Source organism: Schistocerca nitens, chromosome 3 (genome assembly GCF_023898315.1).
Source record: "Schistocerca nitens isolate TAMUIC-IGC-003100 chromosome 3, iqSchNite1.1, whole genome shotgun sequence".
In the NCBI taxonomy this organism is placed as follows: Eukaryota; Metazoa; Arthropoda; class Insecta; order Orthoptera; family Acrididae; genus Schistocerca; species Schistocerca nitens.
In genome coordinates, this window is record NC_064616.1 from 947,437,715 (window position 1) to 947,461,126 (window position 23,412).

Here is a 23,412-nt window from a genome sequence, read left to right on the forward strand (position 1 = left end):
GTTATTGATACAATAACAATGTCTTTATTCTATGTATTTTATTATGTACATTGACACGTTCCACATCTGAGTGACTTGCTCACATGTACAGATCTATGGAACAAGTATAAAAAATAAATAAATAAAATAAATAATATAAAACATTTCTATGGCTATCGCGTGGTGTTGTTCATTCCACTGATCCACAATTACTGAAATGACTGACTGACTGTTTGCTTGCTAACTGTCATGGACCTGCAGTGCTGCCACCTGCCCACGGCTGCCACTACTCATTTCAAACATTCCCATTACTCTGCGTAACCCTGTATGAACAACACTAGCAATGGGTGTGCGCGCCGTTTCAAAACAAATGAATCAAATTCTGTGTGATAAGAACAATATTGAGACTAGAACCACATCAAAGGTCAAAGCAGTGGTTGGAAGCCCATAGCCTTGCAGCAAGAGAAGCATCCTTATTTCCAAAAAGGTAAGGGCAGTGTTTTCTACGATATAAAACAGGCATTTAAAGAAGTTGATGTAGTCCTTAATATAAGGAGCAGTCAAATGAAAATGAGATAGATGGGGAAAAAGTAGGTAAACTGTTTATTATTTCAAAAGTAATCACTATACCTGTTAACACATTTACCTCACTGTAAGATAAGACAGTCAATGCCTTCACAGAAAACGGTTTGTAACTGCCTATGGAGCCAAGATTGTACCCACACATTGCCAAGGCTGATTCAATTACAGTGCAGATGGTATGATGGAAAGCCATTGCACATCCTCCATACAGTCCCAATCTCTTCCCATGTGGTTTCCATATTTTTGGAGACCTGAAGAAAGACATCTGTAGCCATCAATTTTCCTTAGACAAATTAGTGCATGGCTGGGTACTATCACGGTTCCATAGACAATTGTAAACATTTTTCCATGAATGTTTTGACTGTCTTGGTTAGAGTGGTATAAATGTATTAATAGTTATGGTGATTACTTTTGAAATAATACACAGTTTACTTACTTTTTGCAATATCTCATTTTCATTTGACTTCCCCTTATAGTACATCCAAAGAAAAATCATCAGAATCTGATGGAGTCAGTGTAGACAAGATCAAAGCAACTGGCCCACTAAGAATATAGTCACTTCGTAGAGTACCAGGTGCAATATGGAATAATGGGGAAATTCCAGACAATTGTAAAATACATTTAAATTTTTTTGTCTTCAAAAATGGAAGCTGAAAGAAATGTAGCAATTATACAGGAATCACATTACTACACGAGTACAGGAATAGCAGTATAGTTTCAGAAAATACAGTGCAACTACAGACCTTATAAATTGCACTCACAATGTAACTAGAAAAGCACTAAGGAAAGAAAACAGACTTAACACTTGTATTTTTAGATCTTGAGAAAGTATCTGATAACCCAAGGAAGAGCATCTGGGACAGTCTAAGAAAGAAAACTGTACCCTCAAGGCTAATTCAGAAAGTTAAATTGCTTTACTAAGGCAGCTGCATTGGCATACAGATAAATTTGATTGGTTCCAACTAAAGGAGTACAACTTCCCCACTACCTTTTATTATTGTCTTGGAGGAAGTTATGAAAGGAACAAAGCAGAACAATAATAAGGACATAAACACATCTGGATTTGCAGATGATATAGTAATTTGCGGCAATACAACAAAACAAATCCTGGCGAGGAGGGTGTGGTGGTGATGGTGATGGCACACATCTAGAATAGGCAACTAAAAACACATGGATTAACAATATATAAATCAAAATTGGTTGCAATGTCAATCAACAGGCTGAACAAGAAAGGATAAATAAGGCTGGAACATACACAGCTGGAAAAAGGATAAAAGTACAAATATCTTGGGTGCATCACTTCAAGCGATAACAGGATACAGCACGAGATCAATAACCAAACGTAAAAAAAAAAGCAGCAGCAGCAGCTCAGTTCAACCATCTGAGTTTGAAATCTACTCTGGAATGAACAAGTCCCCTCGAGAACAAAACAGATTCTCTTTTGTCATACTTTATCACCATAATATTGCACAGCTTAGAAATCTGCACTGCAAAAAAAAAAAAAAAAAAAAAAAAAAGGGGGGGGGGGGTCAACAATAAACTGCAAGCCACAGAAATACTTATGAACTATGGTCCAGAAAAATAGGAAGAATAGGATAAGAAATGAAAAAAAATTAAGGGAAGGAGTGTGCATGTGCACATCCCTGACAAGGGCCCATTTGAGATGGTTTTCCCATGTCAAACGAAGTTACGCAGAAAGGATAGCAAAACAGTGGCTACACACAAATGTGATTGATTGGTAGAAGAGTGGTAGGATGACCAATGGAGAGGGGGCTAGACCAAGTAGAGGAGGATACAGAAACAAGAGGAATCTGCTATGATACAGTCCTGAAAGAAGAATGGCACCAGGACAGACTGAAGTGGGGGGCACTCAAAAACCACACCCAGGTAACTGGAGTGGAACACTGATGATGGTAATGTGAATATGAAATAAAGATTGTGTAACAGGCTGGTCTGTAGTGCAGCCTGATAACTACAGTCACACAATATTTATTTCTGTTATGAGAAGTATAACATGCATGTTTTATATATGTCATTTATATTTTAGCTGTGAGTATTTCTCACTTGTTGTATGCATTTGCATGTTTTACGCTTTATGTCAATTTTTTTTTTCGATTATGAAAATAGTGGTAAATCCTTTACCACTGTATTTTTCAAATTGTGATTAATCATATGTATACTGTTATATCTATAGGTTGTGCAGCGAAATGACAACATATAAATTCTATTTTCTATGTAAATGGATTGACAAGTCCTACATTATCATCTTTGTAAGAAGATATTATAAATCAATACAGTGCAATAAAAACTAGAAATTCCTCAGATATTACAAAGATGCTAACCCACATAATGTGTCACACCACACAGACACAAAATTTTGTATTATGGTGTATCAAAGTTCACTGGTATTCAGCAGTCAAATGCTTACAATGTTTACAACTATTCGTGTCTGGTATAAAGCTAAGATCAGGATTGCTTCCGTATTACTGACATATCAGGATCTATAAATCAACAGACTCCTGCAGTCAGATTTGTTTCCGATAATATATAGAAAAATGGCAAAATGATTACATGTAAAATATTGGGGACTGTAGTGGACTGCCACATGGAACCACAGAACTCAAAACGTATTTCGTCAGGATCCTATGCGTCCTTCATTAAGGAGACACACAACCACCTACCCATTGCCAAGACAGTGCCTCAAAATCTCAAGCAGAAGCCTCTGCTAAAAGTCTTGTAGTACCTGACTTAACTACCAATAATGTTCATAGCTTAACATTATACACTGATACATATTTAAACAATATTGCAGCGCATAAAACAAGTTAATTCAACAGCCATCTTCTGCTAATACTACCTGAAGGTATTTCTGCATAGCTAGTCACTAAGGTGAATCGTACTCAACATGTCCCCCAACCAAATTTTAAAAAAATGCTCTTCCTTCATATTGTAAAGAATATTGCATAGTCTCCAGTGCTCGTTTCCTGGAAATTTTCTGTTACTTCAAGAGAACACACAAGAAGTGGAGAACAAAAATTTAAAAAATTGAGTGGTTTGGGACCATCCTTTGATATAACTACACAAGTGAAGGTGAAGGAAGGCAGTAATGAGGACTATGGTTGGGAAATGGCAGTTGGTAGGAAAGATAGCAGGTAGTGGACATAGTCCGACAGCCTTGTTTGCCTTTTAGCAACAGGTTCCAGCTGCCATAGTTGAGAGGTTATGTTGGCCAGTTGGGTGGTTTAAAATGGGGGGGGGGGGGGGGGGGGAAGGGACCAAATTGCAATGTCATCAATTCCTTGTCCCTTTTTCCCTGTAAAATAATTGCACAAGGGAAAGAAGAAAAGAAACGAGATGTAGAACAATAACAGGAGAAAGGCAGAACCAGATGAACAACAGGACAACCAACACTACTATGGACAAAATAGGAAAAGAAAACCACAGAGAGAAGCAAGAAACAGGTAGAAGGGGTAAAAACAAGAGAGTAGATGACCATGACCGGCTGACCACGAGAATAAAAAGGAAAAGCCAGCCACTCTTCAACACATTAAAACATCCACCCTAAAAGCATTAGAATGAACACAAAGGAACAAAGGAAATGCGCTAAAACTTGTATAGAATGATAAAACCCACTGCCATGGATAAAACATAAAACTAAAGTAGCTGATGAGGCATTGTCAGCTAAAATTAATGGCAACGAGCCCGGTAACTGAACAGTCCGTCGCAGGGCAGCCAAAGGAGGGCAGCTCACCAATATATGGGCCACTGTCAGCTGGGCACCGCACAGACACAGGTGGGTCATCACAGCACAGGAGGTAGCCGTGTGTCACCCAAGTGTGGCCAATGCGGAGCTGGCAGAGAACCACAGAGTCCCTGCGAGAGGCCCGCATGGAGGACTGCCACACATTCGTAGTCTCCTTAATTGCAAGCAGTTTGTTGTGCGTGCTGAGGTAATGCCATTTCGTCTCCCAAAGCTGCAAAACCTTGCGCCGCAACACTGAACGCAGGTCAGTTGCAGAGAAGCTTATCTCCATAAGCGGTTACCACATAGTCTGTTTGGCCAGCCTGTTGGCAAGTTCATTGCCTGGGATTCCGATGTGACCTGGTGTCCAGTTAAAAACCACTGAACAACTGGACCATTCCAGGGCTCAGAAGGACTCCCGGATGGTCGCTACCAAAGGATGATGAGGGTAGCACTGGTCAATAGCTTGTAGGCTGCTCAAGGAGTCAGTACACAGAAGAAACGACTCCCCAGGGCATGAATGGATGTGCTCAAGAGCACGAGATATAGCCACCAGCTCGGCAGTGAAAACACTGCAGCCATCGGGCAAGGAATGCTGTTCAATATGTCCTATATCGACATACACGAATTCGGCATGACCACCAGCCATCGAGCTGTTGGTGTAAACCACTTTGTGGCCTCTGTACATGTCAAGAATCAAGAATCAAGAGGAAGGGGCAGCGGAGAGCCGCAGGGTTAACCGAGTCCTTAGAGCCATGTGAAAGATCCAGACGAAGCTGCGGCTTACGTGTAACACATGGAGGTGTACATGAATGGACCTCAAGTATAGGTGGTAAAGGCAAGGACTCCAGTTCGGAAAAAAGGGATCGGACACGAACTGCAATTGGAAGCCCTGATCAGAGTCGCCGATGCGGGAGATGAACTGCCATGGGTGGGAAAACGTGGTGGTGATTCGGATGCTCAGGAGAATTACGAATGTGTGCAACATAACTGGCCAGCTGTTGTGCACACCTAACCTGCAATGGAGGGACTCCGGCCTCCACAAGGACCCTGGTCACCGGACTTGTCCTAAAAGCTCTTGTTGCTAGACGAATGCCACAGTCGTGCAATGGGTCGAGTAATCGCAACGCTGAGGGCACTGCCGAACCATAAACCAGACTCCCATTGTCCAGGCGGGATTCAGCAAGGGCTCTCTAGAGCTGCAGCAGAGTAGACCCAGTTGGTGTTGCCCAGGCAGCAGAAGGCATTGAGGTACTGCCAGCACTTCCACTTAAGCAGATGGAGGTGGGGAAGCCAAGTCAATACGGTGTCAGAAACAAGTCCTAAGAATTAGTACGTCTCTGCTACAGTGAGTGTATCATCATTACGGTAAAGTTCTGGTTCTGGATGAATGGTACAATGCCGACAGAAGTGGATAATACACGACTTTGTAGCCGAAAACTGGTAACCGGTGGCTAGAGCCCACGACTGCGCCTAGTGGATGGTTCACTGTAGGCGCTGCTCAGCAGCACCAGTACTGATAGATCAGTACAAAATGCAGAAGTTGTCTGCATACAGAGAAGGTGAGACAGACAGCCCTACAACTGCTGCTAGACCATTAAAGGCCACTAAAAATAGTGATACACTCAATATAGAGCCCTGCGGGAACCCATTCTGCTGGATGTGGGGCGGGTGGGGGGAGGGGGGGGGGGGGGCTATGGGAGGCACCAACTTTAACACGGAAAGTGTCGAGTGACAGGAAATTTTGGATAAAAATTGGGACCGGGCCTTGGAGACCCCACCTGTATAATGTGGCAAGGATACGTCGTCGCCAGGTGGTGTCATACACTTTGCATACATAAAAAAAGACGACAACCAACTGTTGGCGTCTGGAAAATGCTGTTCGGATGGCAGACTCGAGGGACACAAGATTATCAGTGGTAGAGCGCCCCTGTCAGAAACCGCCCTGACATGGAGCCAGTACGCCACGTGACTCCAGGACCCGACCCAACCCAACCCAACCCAACCACTGACACACCATACGTTCCAGCAGCTTATAACGAACGTAGGCGAGGCTGATGGGCCGATAGCTATCCACATGAAGCGGGTTTTAATGGGTTTCAGCACCAGAATGATGGTGCTTTCCCGCCACTGTGATGGGAAGACGCCATCGCACCAGATCTGGTTGAAGATGACGAGGAGACGGCAGTTGTAGTCAGATGAGAGATGTTTAATCATCTGACTGTGGATCCAATCCGGCCTAGGAGCTGTGTCAGGGCAATGTGCAAGTGCGCTAAGGAACTCCCACTCCGTAAATGGGGCATTATAGGGCTGACTGTGGCATGTAGTGAACGAGAGGACTTTCCTTTCCATCCGCTGTTTGAGGGTGCGAAAGGCTGGGGGGTAGTTCTCCGTCGCAGAAGCTCCAGCATACCGCTCAGCAAAGTGCTCGACAATTGCGTTTGCATCAGCACACAGCACGCCATTGATGGTAACACCAGGGACACCTGTTGTGGTCTGGTACCCAAAAAGACATCTGATCTTCGACCAGACTTGGGAAGGTGATGTACGGCACCCAATGGTCAACACATACCTCTCCCAAGACTCCTGTTTCCATTTTTTTATAAGATGGCATAGAGCTGCTTAAATGCTATCAGATGCTCTAGTGAAGGGTGCCGCTTATGTCACTATAGAGCTCACCGACGCTCTGTAACTGCCTCAGCAACTTCCGACGACCACCAAGGGACCAGATTCACAGGGGGGGAGGGGGGAACCCTAATGAGTGAGGGATCGCGTTTTCTGCCGCAGAAACGATTGCCATAGTCACCTGCTCAACTATCACACCATGTTACCAGGTGTGGGAGAGTCAACAGTGACATCAGAGGTGAAAGCTTCCCAGTCCTCCTTGTTTAAAGCCCATCTGGGCAGGCATCCGTGGGCCTGATGCCGAGGCAGTGACAGGAAGATGGGGAAGTGGTCACTGCCACACAGGTTGTCATATGTGCTCTCCAGTGGACAGATGGGAGAAGTCCTGGGCTGCATATTGATAAATCAATGGCGAAGCAATTACACTGAGCCACACTGAAATGTGTGGTGGTCCCAGGATTGAAGAGGCAGAGGTCAAACTGAGACAGTAAAGTTCCGACATCTCTGCCTCTGCCAGTAAGCACGATGTCGCCCCACAAGGGGTTATGGGCATTAAAATCTCCCAAATGAAGGAAAGATTTACGGAGTTGGTCAATCAGTGCAGTTAATACACTCATGGATACTGCACCATCTGGAGGAACATATACACTGCAGGCAGTTATTTCCTGTGTCGTCCTTATTCTGACAGCCACAGTTTCAAGAGGGGTTTGAAGGGGGCACAGGTTCACTACAGACTGAGTTTAGGACATAAACACAAACTCCACCTGACACTTTATTATAATCCGTACAATTCCTGTAGTATCCCTTATAGCCATGGAGGGCAGGGGTTCGCATTGCTCGGAACCAGGTTTCCTGGAGGGAATGCAGAAAGCAGGTGTAAAGCTTAACAGTTGCCGTAGCTCAGACAGGTGGTTGAAAAAACCGCCTCAATTCCACTGGAGGATGACATCACCATGAGACTGAGAAGGCGTGGAATATTGAATGAGGCAGTTTATGCCTCAGGGTCACTCTCCACCTCATCCGCAGATGCAGAGCTTGTAGGTAGCAGTGTTATGGGTGCTACCGCAATTCCCCTGGTCTTGGGGACCTTCTTTTTGGATTTCTCTCACTGCTCCATAGGTTTCCCTGACTGGGAGGACTTCACTGATTCAGTCTCTGGGACTGAGAATGAGCGTGAAGCCCTACAACCAGCTGCTTTTGGGCTCTTCAGCCACTGGTCGGTGTCTTCTTTCCCACTATCAGAAACCTGGGAAGGGAGTGACCCAAGGGACCCCTTCCTAGCGAGAGGAGCCGAATAAGACTTACGCTCCTCCGGGTCAGAAGTGGGGACTGATATCCCTGATGCTTGTGGGGGTGTTGCTCCTGAAGTAGGTGGTGCGGGAGCAACGGGGAGGGAAATGCCCCCCACCGTCAAAGGGGCAGGTGTAGTTTTCTGGTTCTGAGAGGTGACAGGAATGCGAGGAACTGATAGAGCGACAACTGTTATAGCGGCGGCGTAAGAGCAGGTCTTTGCCACAGGATGTAGGTGCTCAAATTTCCTGGTAGCCTCAGTGTAGGTCATTCGGTCCAGGGTCTTATATTCCATGATTTTCCTCTCTTTCTGTAAAATCCTGCAGCCTGGCGAGCAAGGTGAATGATCCCAGAATGACATTTGCACTCTGCAGCGGAGTGTGCGCTGATATGAAACTTCCTGGCAGATTAAAACTGTGTGCTGGACTGAGACTCGAACTCGGGACCTTTGCCTTTTGCGGGCAAGTGCTCTACCACCTGAGCTATCCAAGCATGTCTCACGCCCCGTCCTCAAAGCTTTGGAAGACATATGGCTGTACTTTCAGCACGTAGAGCATCGCATCGGGGGAGGGATATATGGCTTGACGTCACAGCACTAGACCATCACCTTGACCTTCTCGGGCAATGTGTCGTCCTTGAAGGCCTAGATAAAGGCACCAGTGGCAATCTGATTATCCCTTGGAACCTGATGGACACGCCAGAGGAAATGAACACCTCGTCATTCTAAATTGGTGTGCAGCTCATCGTGAAACTGCAAAAGAAGGTCCCTGTGGAATGTAATACCCTGGACCATATTTAAGCTCTTATGGGGCATGATGGTAACAGATACCTCCCTCAACTTGTCACAAGCGAGTAATGCCCATGACTGGGCGGAGGGTGCTGTTTTTATCAAGAATGACCCACAGCACATTTTGGATAAGCCCTGCACCTCCCCAAACTTGTCCTCCAACTGCTCCACAAAAAACTGAGGCTTCATGGACATGAAAGATTCCCCATCAACTCTCGTACATATGAGGTACCGGGGCGAATAAACTTCACTACCAGCCTTAGCCTGGCATTCCTCTCATGGTGGGGCCAAGGAGAGGAACAATTTGGGGTCATATTTCTTAACACTGAAGTTATACTTTGCCCGCTTAGAGACTACTGGCGGTGGACCACCACCAAGAGATGACCTACTATGCTTCATGGTGTGTCATACGCCCTGATGCCACCCACTCCGATCAGGGGCCCTCCCCAAGGGCGCCACCCAGCCTCAGCAAGGGCCACCTGGCAGGATGGCCATTGCCGGGAGTCCCGATGCCCCAGGTAGAGCGGCATCTACTCTGTGGCATACGTCGGGAGCTAACAGTGCAGTCATCAGCAGAGCGATCCCTGTGTTGTCAGGGGGCTACAACCAACAGGGTACATGGTGGCCCCACCACAACTGACTGGCTACTGCACTGGATATGAGGCGCTAAGAAGTCCACGGTCATCGTCAGTGCAGAAAGCAACACTGCATATTGCATGGTGGAAAATGCACCCAGGAAGGTGTCCTTGCCCAGGAGATGGAGAATGAGCAGGACTGCAATGCAATGATGAGAAAGTGGGCTAAATATCTCAATGCACCACTAACACAATGCACCATGTAAGACGCCTTCCCCAATTGGCTCGCTCTTCAGGAAAATTTAGAAAGATGGAGGTCAAATCTGACAGGGGACCATCATATAAAGGCTGAAATGTGTAAGACTCCTTTTAGTAGCCTCTTACGACAGGCAGGAATACCTTGGGCCTATTCTAACCCCCAGACCCGCAGGGGGTTAGGGGTTAGGAGACTCAGGGTGGTATAGGAGTAGGAAATGTGCAGCAGAGTCTGCCCATGAATAGGAAGGATAGGGGCAGGAGTCAAGAAACAGCTTGGATACAGACAGTCTACAATGCATATTGTGATCTGAGCAAGAATTTCCCTAGCTTGGATAGGGACAGTCTACAATGCATATGTTGATCTGAGCAAGAGTCTTCCTAACAGATGGCACCAATGTGAGCATGTCTGAGCTGTTCCAGTGGCGTGAAACTGCCTTGCCTTAACAATGCTGTATGGCGAGTCAAGGTGGAGCTGTAGATGGCGTTGATTACTGACCGGACACACAATGCACTGGTACTGGTCGGAACTACTGGAAGATGGAACTGCACTAGGCAAGGTCAGCACATCAACAGGACTGGGAAAGGGAGGCAGGTGCAGTTAGTGAGACTATAGCCATGTGGGTGTGGGGCCAAACACAGTCAAATACTTAGTGTCATGGGTAGGAGGACTACACATTTTTTAAGATAAATCATGACAACAGGCTCTCCTACTTTAAAAGTATCTCAACTAGTTACGAGATTTTTTCCATGTGTTCACAGAAGGTAGAACATACTACACCAGAGTGCACAAACACCACAAAAATTTGCTTGGAATTATCTATTCTTCATCATAATGTACAGTCTATTAAAAATAAAAGTACATCAAATTAAGTTGAATTACAGTCTTTGAACAACATGGTAGTAAGCATTACAGAGCACTGGTGTAGACAGAATGAAATGCAGCATATAGAGCTGTCATCATATGACAGTGCAAGAGAACTACCTTAAAAGGAAGGTGGATCATGCATTTATATGAGAGGTGACAATTTTAAAGCTAGAGGAAACTGCTCACAATTAGTGTAGATAAACATTGTGAACTGGCAGCCATTGAGATAACAAAGATTGCAATCAATAAGAAGATATTCATTCTGTGTGAGTCCTGATGATCAAGCGGTAATGTGAACACTTTGTGCAACAAATTAATGGAAGCCCAGGGAAGACTCAGTCCAAACTAACATTCTAATATGTGAAGACATCAATATTGATACATGTTTGGAGGGTGAGATTAATAATAAACTTCCTAAACATTTTGCACACTTTTCGTATGGCACAAACATTAAAACACTGCTATTAGGGCGTCAGAAAGTTTGGCATCAATCTTAGACTATGTATATACAGATATCAACAGGGAATGCCATGAAGTATTTACAAGAGATCTGCATTTCTGATCATTACTATCAGAAAATAAAGCCAGTAAAAGGCTTGGTAAAAACCAGAAAAATTGTAGGCCATCAAAAGTATCTTCTCTGAAGGTAAAATATGTGCTTTATTTTACAGCATTAAGCAAACCGCACATGATGTGTACATGGAAAACAATGCAGATGCTAAGTTCTCTTAATTGTGCACACTGCTTAATGTTTGAGGGGACATTTCCGAAAGCAGCAGCATCTGTAAAAGCATCAGCAGTGAAGGAAAATAGAAGGATAACTGCAGATATTATGAAGTCCTTCCATATGCACAAAATTTCCAGGTTTTTTTTTATTTTTTATTTATATTAATACAAAAACGACTACACTAATCCACAGTTCCTGGATTACATTCACTGGTATAAAAAAATATACAGGAGGGTACCATTTGCTGAAAATATCAAACTTATATATATGTCACTTGTTTTATGAAGAAGTTGTAACAAAATGTTTCTAAAAAGGCAAAAAGCATGAACAACAAGTTACGAAGCAAGCAAAATGACAATGTTTCCCCACGACAGAGATTGAAGTCAGGAGGACAATACCAAAATTTAACTATAAGAAATGAGGCACACATAGCTGCAGTTCCATTCTCTGCTCTGTAGGAATGCCCTTTAAGAAACATAACAAAAGGAGTCCTTTCGTACAGATATTTTTAGAGTACCTACGGCACACACAAGCTGCACCATTACTAAAGAAAGGTAATGCTGGGAGTACTGAAAACTACAGGCAAGTTTCACCACTGTCTATACATTCTCAAAAATAGTTGAGTCAATGGTGAAAGACAGACTAACAAGTTACATGAATATGTACCACCTTTTTCATGAAACACTATTTGGTTTCTGAAGTGTGAGAAGTATGATATCAATTGACACTGGTGACTATAAAATACTGCTGAACAAGCCAGAAGCATCCAATGTAATGGGAATAGCAAGTAAGTGGTTTCAGTCTTATTTGCGAAAAACCATTTCAAAAGTTAGAAATAGCTCACACATCTGTCAAAGATAAATTTTACATAAAACAACTGTCTTTCAAGAAGCATATAACATCAGGTGTTCTTCAGGGTAGCGTATTGGGTCCAATATGGTTCTGAAAGCAAATGAAACTCTCAATGATGAGACTGGGCAGCATGCAATAAATTAACACTGAAAATAAAGATAAACAGTACGTACTTCATCATAAATAGGGAAAACAACTAAGTCACATTAAGCACAGATTGTGGAAAAAAATACTAAGTTTTTAGTTATGAATATTGACTGTCAATCAACAAGGAATGAACACAAAAAGATGCTGTCAAAAAGTTATCAGCAAGTTTTGTTCTTAGTTTGTAACAGTCAATGTTTCAAGGCAACATACTATTCATACATACACTCAGTTCTTAGCTATGGTATTCTTTTCTGAGGAACAAAGGCACAAAACATGAGTACAACTGTTCAAGTGCAGGAAAGGGCCATAAGAATAACAACTAGAAGCAATAATCAACACTCACTATAAAGAACTAATTTAAAAAATTTAGTATTCTTGCTGCAGCAAGTGAGTACACCTACCAATCTAATGTGCATATCAGGGAAAACATTAGTAAGTATTTCACCAATAGTTCTGCGCATAATCATGGGACACGAGCCAGTTTGGACTTATACAGGGTGTTACAAAAAGGAACGACCAAACTTTCAGGAAACATTCCTCACACACAAATAAAGAAAAGATGTTATGTGGACATGTGTCCGGAAACGCTTAATTTCCATGTTAGAGCTCATTTTGGTTTCGTCAGTATGTACTGTACTTCCCCGACTCACAGCCAGTTGGCCCAATTGAAGGAAGGTAATGTTAACTTCGGTGCTTGTGTCGACATGCGACTCATTGCTGTACAGTACTAGCATCAAGCACATCAGTACGTAGCATCAACAGGTTAGTGTTCATCACGAACGTGGTTTTGCATTCAGTGCAATGTTTACAAATGCGGAGTTGGCAGATGCCCATATGATGTATGGATTAGCACTGGGCAATAGCCGTGGCGCAGTACGTTTGTATCGAGATAGATTTCCAGAACGAAGGTGTCCCGACAGGAAGACGTTCGAAGCAATTGATCGGCGTCTTAGGGAGCACGGAACATTCCAGCCTATGACTCGCGACTCGAGAAGACCTAGAACGACGAGGACACCTGCAATGGACGAGGCAATTCTTCGTGCAGTTGACGATAACCCTAATGTCAGCATCAGAGAAGTTGCTAATGTACAAGGTAACGTTGATCACGTCACTGTATGGAGAGTGCTACGTGAGAACCAGTTGTTTCCGTACCATGTACAGCGTGTGCAGGCACTATCAGCAGCTGATTGCCCTCCACGGCTACACTTCTACGAATGGTTCATCCAACAATGTGTCAATCCTCATTTCAGCGCAAATGTTTTCTTTATGGATGAGGCTTCATTCCAACGTGATCAAATTGTAAATTTTCACAATCAACATGTGTGGGCTGACGAGAATCCGCACGCAATTGTGCAATCACGTCATCAACACAGATTTTCTGTGAACGTTGGGGCAGGCATTGTTGGTGATGTCTTGATTGGGCCCCATGTTCTTCCACCTACGCTCAATGGAGCACGTTATCATGATTTCATACGGGATACTCTACCTGTGGTGCTAGAACATGTGCCTTTACAAGTACGGTACAACATGTGGTTCATGCACGATGGAGCTCCTGCACATTTCAGTTGAAGTGTTCGTACGCTTCTCAACAACAGGTTCGGTGACCGATGGATTGGTAGAGGTGGACCAATTCCATGGCCTCCACGCTCTCCTGACCTCAACCCTCTTGACTTTCATTCATGGGGGCATTTGAAAGCTCTTGTCAACGCAACCCCGGTACCAAATGTAGAGACTCCTCGTGCTCGTATTTTGGACGGCTGTGATACAATACACCATTCTCCAGGGCTGCATCAGTGCATCAGGGATTCCATGCAACAGGGGGTGGATGCATGTATCCTCACTAATGGAGGACATTTTGAACATTTCCTGTAACAAAGTGTTTGAAGTCATGCTGGTACGTTCTGTTGCTGTGTGTTTCCATTCCATGATTAATGTGATTTGATGAGAAGAAATAAAATGAGCTCTAACAAGGAAAGTAAGCGTTTCCGAACACATGTCCACATAACATATTTTCTTTCTTTGTGTGAGGAATGTTTCCTGAAAGTTTGGCCATACCTTTTTGTAACACCCTGTATGCACCAACAAAAAAAACTTAAAACAGCATTTTATATCTGGAAATAAAGTTTTATAATTCCACAAGGAGGTGAAAATGATTACCGAAATACATTTTCTTAAAAAGGCTACTAAAATGTTCATAAGAAATGCGGAATATATAATAAAATATTACTTAGAAGACTCTAGAGTAGTAGTCAAAAATGAAAGGGGATAACCACACCACCATGTCAAATTTCAATGCTTTCAAAAAGAAAATCACATGCCAAGATCTACACTAACAAGCAAAAACATTATGACCACCTTCTTAATAGCTTACTTGTCTGTTTTTGGAATGATACACATCACTGCATGTCAGGGATCTGGCAGTTTTTTGTGGACGTATGTAGCATTAGATTTCTACGCATAGCTCATGTAATTCACATAAATAGTAGGCTCCTGATTTGGGAACACAGTATGATGGTGCCCGATGTTGACCAAGATGGGTTCCATAGGATTTACATCAGGCGAATTTGGTTGCTGAACATCGATATGAGTTTACTACAATGCTCATCAAACCACTGTAGAACAGTTCTGGATCTGAGATACAGACAGTTATACTGATGAAAGATGACACGTCCGTCAGTGAAGATATCAAGCATGAAGGGCTGCAGATGGTTTGCAACTGTCAGTGTGACTTGGATTACTATGAGAGGTCTCACACAAGCACAAGAGAATGGCTCCCACAGCATAAACTGCTCCCACCAGCCCGTGCCTGTGGCGTGCTGCCGATTTTGAGTCACTGTTCACCTCAATGACGGCATTTGTAGAGACAATCATCGACCTAGTGTAGCAAAAATGTGATTCACCCAAATAGCTGACATGTTTCCCTTGGTTGACACTTCCAATCCTGACGGTCCCATGTCCACTGCTATCTTAACTGATGATGTCATTGGGTAAACATGTGAACATGTAGGTGGTGGTTTACTGTGGAGCTTCATGTTCAACAATGTACGATGAACAGTGTGCTTCAAAGCATTTGTGCATGCACCACCATTGTGTTCTTTTTGCATAAAAGCAACAGATCACTACCTATCCTACTTTACAGACCAGATAAGCCTCCAAACCCCATGTTCTGTGGAGAGTCATGATGGACATCCAACCATGTAACGCCTAGTAGTAGTTTCACTATCCTACCTCTTTCCGTAGATGTTCACAACAGTAGCATGTGAACATTCGACCAGCTTCACTGTTTTCAAGATATTTGTTCACAAGTTCTGCGTAATAATAATCTGTCCTTTGTCAAAGTCACTTATCTCAATGGATTTCCCCATTAGCAGCCATATCTTCACTAGGGTGATCTCCCATCTGTGTCTGCTCCGCTTACATGTTTTTGTTACCGTGTCATGTGCTCGCAATGCCACTAGGCAGCATCCAACATTGCAGTGGGCACAGGTAATAATGTTGTGGCATATCAGTGTATAGTGCAAGATAATAATGTCTTGTCATTCTCCCGAGTTTGACATCTCACTACTCATGGGAGGGGTGGAGAATCCTGACTCAGTTTCCTTCCAGTGGAGCGAGATGAGGACAGGACAACATTCGTGGGGAACAGTGGGTTGTTTATTGTCAGCTTCAGAGGTCTACTCGACATGAATGATGAGACTATGATTCTATATCCTGTTACTACATTAGAGGTATGAAACGCTATAAATATGTTAAAAATTATAATTTCATGATGGTATTCCAGACAAAGTAATAAAGCACAGTGCAAGATACACAGATTTCCAACTTGCTGACATCATTACTATACCATTAGCACAGAAGTCTTCCCAGACAAACTAAAACATAGATCATCAAGACAGTATACAAATAAGACGATCAGTCTGGTGTTGTCAATTACCGACCTACATCACTGTTATTTGTATTTTTAAATGTAATTGAAAGAGTAATGCATGAAAGACTCATTTCCTTAATAAAAATCGAATATTAGTTAATGGAAACAACAGTTTTAGGAAAAAGAGATCAACTAAAACAGCAATCTATAACTTTAAAACTGATCGTAGCTTCCATAGACAAAAATGGATTAAACTGTGGCCTGTTTTTGGGTCTATCTAAGGTGGTCGATTTCAATGACTATAATTTATTACTCCAAAAACTACACTACGTGATCAAAAGTATCCAGACACCTGGCTGAAAATGACTCACAAGTTAGTGGCACCCTCTATCAGTAATGCCGGAATTCAATATGGTGTTGGCCCACCCTTAGCCTTGATGACAGCTTCCACTCACACAGGCAAACGTTCAATCGGGTGCTGGAAGGTTTCTTGGGGAATGGCAGCCCATTCTTCATGGAGTGCAGCACTGAGGAGAGGGATCTATGTCGGTCGGTGAGGTCTTGTACAAGTCGGCGTTCCGAAACATCCCAACAGTGTTCTATGGGATTCAGGTCAGGCCTGTGCAGGACAGTCCATTACTGGGATGTTATTGTTGTGTAACCACTCCGCCAAAGGCCATGCATTATGAACAGGTGCTCAATCATTTTGAAAGATGCAATTGCCATCCCCGAATTGCTCTTCAACAGTGGGAAGCAAGAAGGTGCTTAAAATATCAATGTAGGCCTGTGGTGGGGTGGTGCCACGCAAAACACCAAGAGGTGCAAGCTTCTTCCATGAAAAACACGACCACACCATAGCACCACTGCCTCTGAAAGTTACTGTTGGCATTACACATGCTGGCATATGACGTTCACCAAGCATTCGCCACACCCACACCCTGCCATCGGATCACCACATTGTGAACGGTGATTCGTCACTCCACACAATGTTTTTCCACTGTTCAATCGCCCAACGTTTATGCTCCTTGCACCAAGCGAGGCGTTGTTTGGCTTATGACCAGCCGCTCTAAAATGAAATCCAAGTTTTATCACCTCCTGCCTAACTGTCATAGTACTTGCAATGGATCCTGATGCAGTATGGACTTCCTATGTGATGGTCTGGACAGATGTCTGCCTTTACGCTTTTGTGGTGTACGTGTCCCTTCACGAAACAGTGGACCAAGGAGTGTGGAAATCTCACGTACAGACATATGACAAGTGACACCCAATCATCTGACCATGTTCAAAGTCTGCGAGTTCCACAGACTGCCCCATTCTGCTCTCTCGCAATCTCTAATAACTACTGAGGTCGCTGATATGGCGTACCTGGCAGCATAATGCACCTAATATGAAAAACTTATGTTTTTGTGGGTGTCCAGATACTTTTGGTCACATGGTGTATAATGCTATGGGATTCGTGGAGTAGCATACAATTTGTTCAGATCCTATCTATGTAACAGGTATCAAACTGTAGAAATACATCTGTGCAAAGTTCACTCATCAGCAGACCAAATAGTGAGGTATGGGGTGCCACAGATCTCAGTACTGGGACCATTGCTGTTCTTAATATTTATACATGACATGCCAAGCCATATATTAGCAGCAGATACAGTACTGGTTGCTGGTGACCCTAGCATGTTTGTTAAAGCAATGAATGAAGCTGATCTACAGGAGAGTGTCACAGTAGCTGCAGAAAAAGCAAACAAATGATTTATGGGTAACAAAACGGTTTCAATAAACTTCAGACATACATCAAACAAAGTAGTGTTTGGGGATTTTAAGATAGAGCAAACCACGCATACTAAACTTTATTGAGTGAGGCTAGATGAAAATGTAATGTGGGACAAAAACTCAGAAAGATTAAACAAAAAATTGAGTCAGTATTGTTATGTTCTTATACGGCTGAAAAATTCCTGTAGTAATGATACAGCTGTAGTCCGTACTTATCACTCATACATAGGATGTTAAGATATGGCATCATATTTTGGGGGAATACCAGTCTAATTCACACAAAAGCCATGTCTCAAAAATGGGCTCTCTATGACCCTAAAATTATTTTTAGTGAATTACGAAAGGAAATTAAAACAGTATCAAAGTTTCACATACTAAAGGGAAAAATATAAAGACCCACGCAAATAAATGCTAATTAGCAAGAGTTTTTATAGTGTCAAGTAATACTTTAATCATCAGCATGCAAAACAGTGCAGCTTACTTTATTTATCATAGTGACCTGAAGCGCTCATTTGAAAAAAAATAAAAAAAATTATATTCATTTATTACTCTGATTCTGTATATTATGACATGTGTATGGTTTCATGTTAAGCATAAGAATATTTTATCAACTAAGATAGAACTGTAAAGCGTTCCATGTCCTATTGTCTAGGAATAATCATCTACAACAAATCCTACATCATTTTATATTTATGAGATACATGGATGCTAAATAAATGAAAGAAAGGAACATCGTACAATAGGGACCAAATGAGTAAGACAGTCCAGACGTTAAGACACTGGCGTCATACTCAGAAGAATGGATTTGCTCTGTCCGGTCATTCTCACTTAGATTTTCCTTAACATTTTTTGCCAACTGTTGGGGCAGGTCCTTTGTCAAGTCCAAGGCTAACCACCTTTCATTCCCTATTAAAAGCATAATTACATATTCGGTATATTTTGAGCTAGCCTATTTATTTTCATTGTATTTTGACGACAAATCTAGTATCATAGCAAGATGATTCGTGGGGTAATAAATGAATAATATACTTTCAGTTTCATTCAAAACAGAGGATAAAATCTACCCTGCTGATTACATAAAAAAAGAATATGGATTCGCTTCACTGGATTACCTTACCGATTTACAAAACCGACACAAGACACTAGAAAGTTATTCTCTTATACGTAAACGCATGATTTTATTTCCTAAATGGCCAATACACTGACAATGTATGTCAAATGCAAAATTTAAGTCAACTGATATTTACAATATATGAACGCTGCAAAAAAGAAATGTTAGATTACTGCTGACAACTAAACAATTGTGCAGAAAATTGTAATTATATTGTTGCATGAAACGATTAAATAATTTGCATTTATTGATCGCTGTTGCTACCATCCCTATTTGAACGATACCGCTACGGCCTTTTAACAGACTATAATTCCTGTTAAAGAAACTTATTCGGTACTTTTTTTCTGTATACAGCGCTCTCCTCTCCCTACAAACTAAAATCGAATGAAATGTCATATACCTTTCGCGCCTTTGTTGTTGTCTCCCATAACGGCTCCCTTACGACTTTATCCGTAATAATACTTTCTGTGTTAGTAAAATGAATGTCAAACTAGTGGATGTATCACAAACTGTTTCGTAAATTCCCTCCTTACAACCTCCATGCAAAACAAAACTCCAATCAATACAATGACACACTCGCTACTACTGTTACAATGTTACATGGTCGGCATCGCTGCAGCAAAGCACATAAATATGCGTGAGGAAAAAAGTTGTAATCAAAACTTTTACTGCCGAAGGAAATAAAAATTCCAAAATTGGTTTCGAATTTCAGCAGTTGTTTTAAATGTTTTCACGAAGACAATGATGGATGCTATAGAAAGTATTTTTTTTCTAATTACCGTACTTGATATGCGACGTTTTTATTTATTTTTTTATTTTACGTCTTGAATCTTTGAAGTACATATATTATATCCGAGATGTTGGACAAAATTTCATTAAATTAAACATGGTTGCATCGAATATAATTTGCTAGGGTAATTTTTATGATGTTTGCACAATCATACTTTACAACAGAAAAAAATTTACATGGGCATTATACATAATTTTGTTTGGTTCAGTGGGACACGTTGAACGTTTAATACAATGCAATGCAATAAAAAACACTTAATGCAATTTGGCACTTTTGCTCCCATTTTTACAATGCTTGTATATACATATTTCCAGGAGAGAGCTTCTTGGCATCAGATGTGCAACATATTTACAAAATTTATTTTGCGAGATACTATGATACCGAGTAAAAACAGTTTTCTAGAAAATACAGAGTTACAGATTTTACAACAGAAATTATTAACATGGGCATTTTACATAATTTTCTTTTGTTAAGTATTATATGCTTAAATATTATACAATGCAATGCAATAAATATACTTAATGCAATTTGGCACTTTCGCGCTCTCATTTTACAATACTTATATGTAGACATATTCCATGAGAGAGCTTCTTGTCATCAGATGTGCAGTACATATACAAATTCAGTTTTCAAGATACTGTGATACTGAGTAAAAACAGTCTTCTAGAAGATATAACGTTACAGATTTTTTTAAAGAAATGTATTTTGTTAGCGGCCTTTAAGTGGTTTAGCAGCCTATTAAACAACTGTGATCATGAGTGATATATACCTTTCTTGTACAGGGTGGTATAACAATGATTTCTGTGTATGTCACTACCTGACCATGTATGGTATTCATATACAGTTTTATTTTTATTAAATACACTTTCCTTTTGTAGCAAGCTCTTTTTTTTCATACATACCATGTATATAGATACATGGTAGATGTAGGATCTAGGGGTCTTTAAAGAATGGTTTACATGATTTTCAGCTGTTTGCCTTTTCCATTATCCTCACAATTTTATTTGTTCCCAGAAAGCTGTTACGCTGCGATGTAATTTCCCCAGAATATGATGCCATATCTCAACAGCGAATGTATGTGAGCGTAATACATCGCTCCAGCTGTTTCATTACTTGTGTTGTTCCAAATAATTGTCATTGCATAGGTCACTTAGGATAGTTTAGAATTTAATGATTCCATTTAAGATTGTATTCTACGTAAATGGCCCAAAAGTTGTTTCAGTGAAAATGTTAATTTTTTGGTTTTCCATAAATATATTTGATTTTAATGGATTTTTGTTTTGCTATGTGTGGAAGTGTATGACAACTGTTTTTTGAGGGTTTATTAGTAGCTTATTCCTCACAAACCATTCTGATAATTTTTCATTTGTGACTTTAGCTTACAGACGAAGAACTTTTTCATTTTCACCTTTAATCGATATACTGGTGTTTTGGAGAGTTGAACATGTTGAGGGAAATCATTTATGAAAACTAAAAAGAAAAAGGGACTTAAAATTGGGCCTTGTGGTGGACACGGGTTGATGTGGAAGGTGTTGGGTGATAAGCTTGGAGTTCGTTTTTTCCACATGATTTAGCTCTGTTATCTGAGAGGGGTTTCCTAAGTATGATTTCAGCCACTCGCTTGGCAGGTCTTGTTACACCATAGCACTCTTTCTTAGAGGAACTTCATGATCTATTAGATCAAAGGCTTTAGTTAAATTTAGGAAAATCCGTGCAACATTTCTGCGATTATCTACTGCATTTAAAATACGATTTATGAGGGTGAATGTGGCTGTTTCAGTACTGCACTGTGGCCTGTAGCCATGCTGAAGTCCTGAGATAATATTGTTTTTGTTAAAAAAGTCAGTTAATTGTGACAGAACTAATTTTTTGATTGATTTTTGAAAAAGTCTCACAGGAGTGACATAGATCTATAGTAGTCCATTTGCTGCCGATCGCCCTTTTTGTAAAGGGGTACAACTTTCGAAATTTTTAGCTGCAGCAAGAAGATACCACTAGACAGCGCAGAATTGGAGATATCTAGCAGGGGCGTGAGTATCTGTCCTGCCGATATCTTTATAATATAGTCTGGCATATCATCACTCTTGGCTGAATATTTATTTTTTAGTCACTTAATGGCGTGTAACAGTTCTTCCCTGCTTACTGGTAGAAGGAACAAGGATGCATTGTTTACACCTATTTCTGAAAGTTCCTCTAACATTTTGTTTGATGTTTTTCCCATTTGTTCCTTCACTAGTTCACCATCAATTTTGGTATGGTAAGTATTGAAATGGTTAGCAACTAATTTTGGATCAGTGATCTCTTGGTCAGCCTGAAACACTTCAATACTTTGGTGTGTTGTCACTTTCCCAATAAGTCTCTGTACTGTGTTCGATGTAGTTGTAGTTTTGTTTGATAACTCAGTTTGTCGTTTTCTCTTAATTTTGCCTTCTTTATGACATGACGCAGAATTAACTTGTATTTTTTGAAGTAATTGGCAAATTAAGTGCTGCTATCTGTTTTGATCGTGCAAAAAGTTCTCGTTTTCTATTACATGATACTTTGATCCGTGATGTGTTCCATGTTTTGGATCTGCTGAAACCCTTAAAAATTATTTTCTTCTTTGAAAATGTCATTTAAAAACAATGCCTGAAAATTTCCAGGAAGTTATCCAGTTTTTTATCTATATTATAACTGTTATAGATTTTCTCCAATGAGTGGGCGCTTAGCATATGTTTGAAGTGTTCAGTATTTTGCTTAGTGTATTTCCTTTTGTAGATAACACTTCCGTCTCTAGGTGAGACATTACCTCCACATACAGTCACTAACTGTGCGCCTAGGAATGTTAGACACCGTAACAGAAAACCAGTTAATTGTTTGGTATCTCGACACAATTTAAACATTGTCTAGTTTCTTGACTGATTTTTATTTGGTCTAATTTAATTACATTGTGTACAGAATGTGTACATGTAACATAGGACAAGTCAGTTTAAACCGATGTCTTAAAATATTTAGCCTACATATTACAATTTAAAAAAATGTAAATATGATAACACTATGTCTGATATTTTTCAAATGGTTGCATGGATTACATGTGGGTGCCATTTTCCCAACTATAAAAAAGTGTTTGAATTTGGAAACGTAGAAAGTGAACGCATTTCCTCACATTTGAATGAGCAACAAATTTTTAATAACAGGTCATAATTTTAACGAGAATGACACCTTTCATATGATTGAGTTTAAAAAAATGTATATATTACGATAAGTACTATTCTAATCATGGTTTACGAAACAATACATACAGATGACCTTGGAATGATTGACGCAAATGAATTTATGACACAGTCTTCAAGAAATTCTATTTTGTGTTCTTCCGTAGTCACAGTAGTGACCCAGGTAAATCCCCAGTGACATTTGCAATTTGAGGGCTGTCTTTCCATCATAGGAATGTCAGAATGCTCTTCC

The 23,412-nt window shown here is 41.2% G+C and overlaps 1 protein-coding gene across 1 annotated transcript in view; it reads right to left on the reverse strand.

Annotated features, from left to right (window-relative positions):
* The window catches only part of LOC126249022 (uncharacterized), a 907,745-nt gene extending 887,955 nt beyond the window's left edge, over positions 1–19,790 (reverse strand). Inside the window, exon 1 of the mRNA XM_049950624.1 lies at positions 19,579–19,790. Coding sequence (XP_049806581.1) covers positions 19,579–19,606 — 28 coding nt within the window. The 5' untranslated portion in view covers positions 19,607–19,790. The remainder of the gene's footprint in view (positions 1–19,578) is intronic.
* Positions 19,791–23,412: the final 3,622 nt, after the last annotated feature.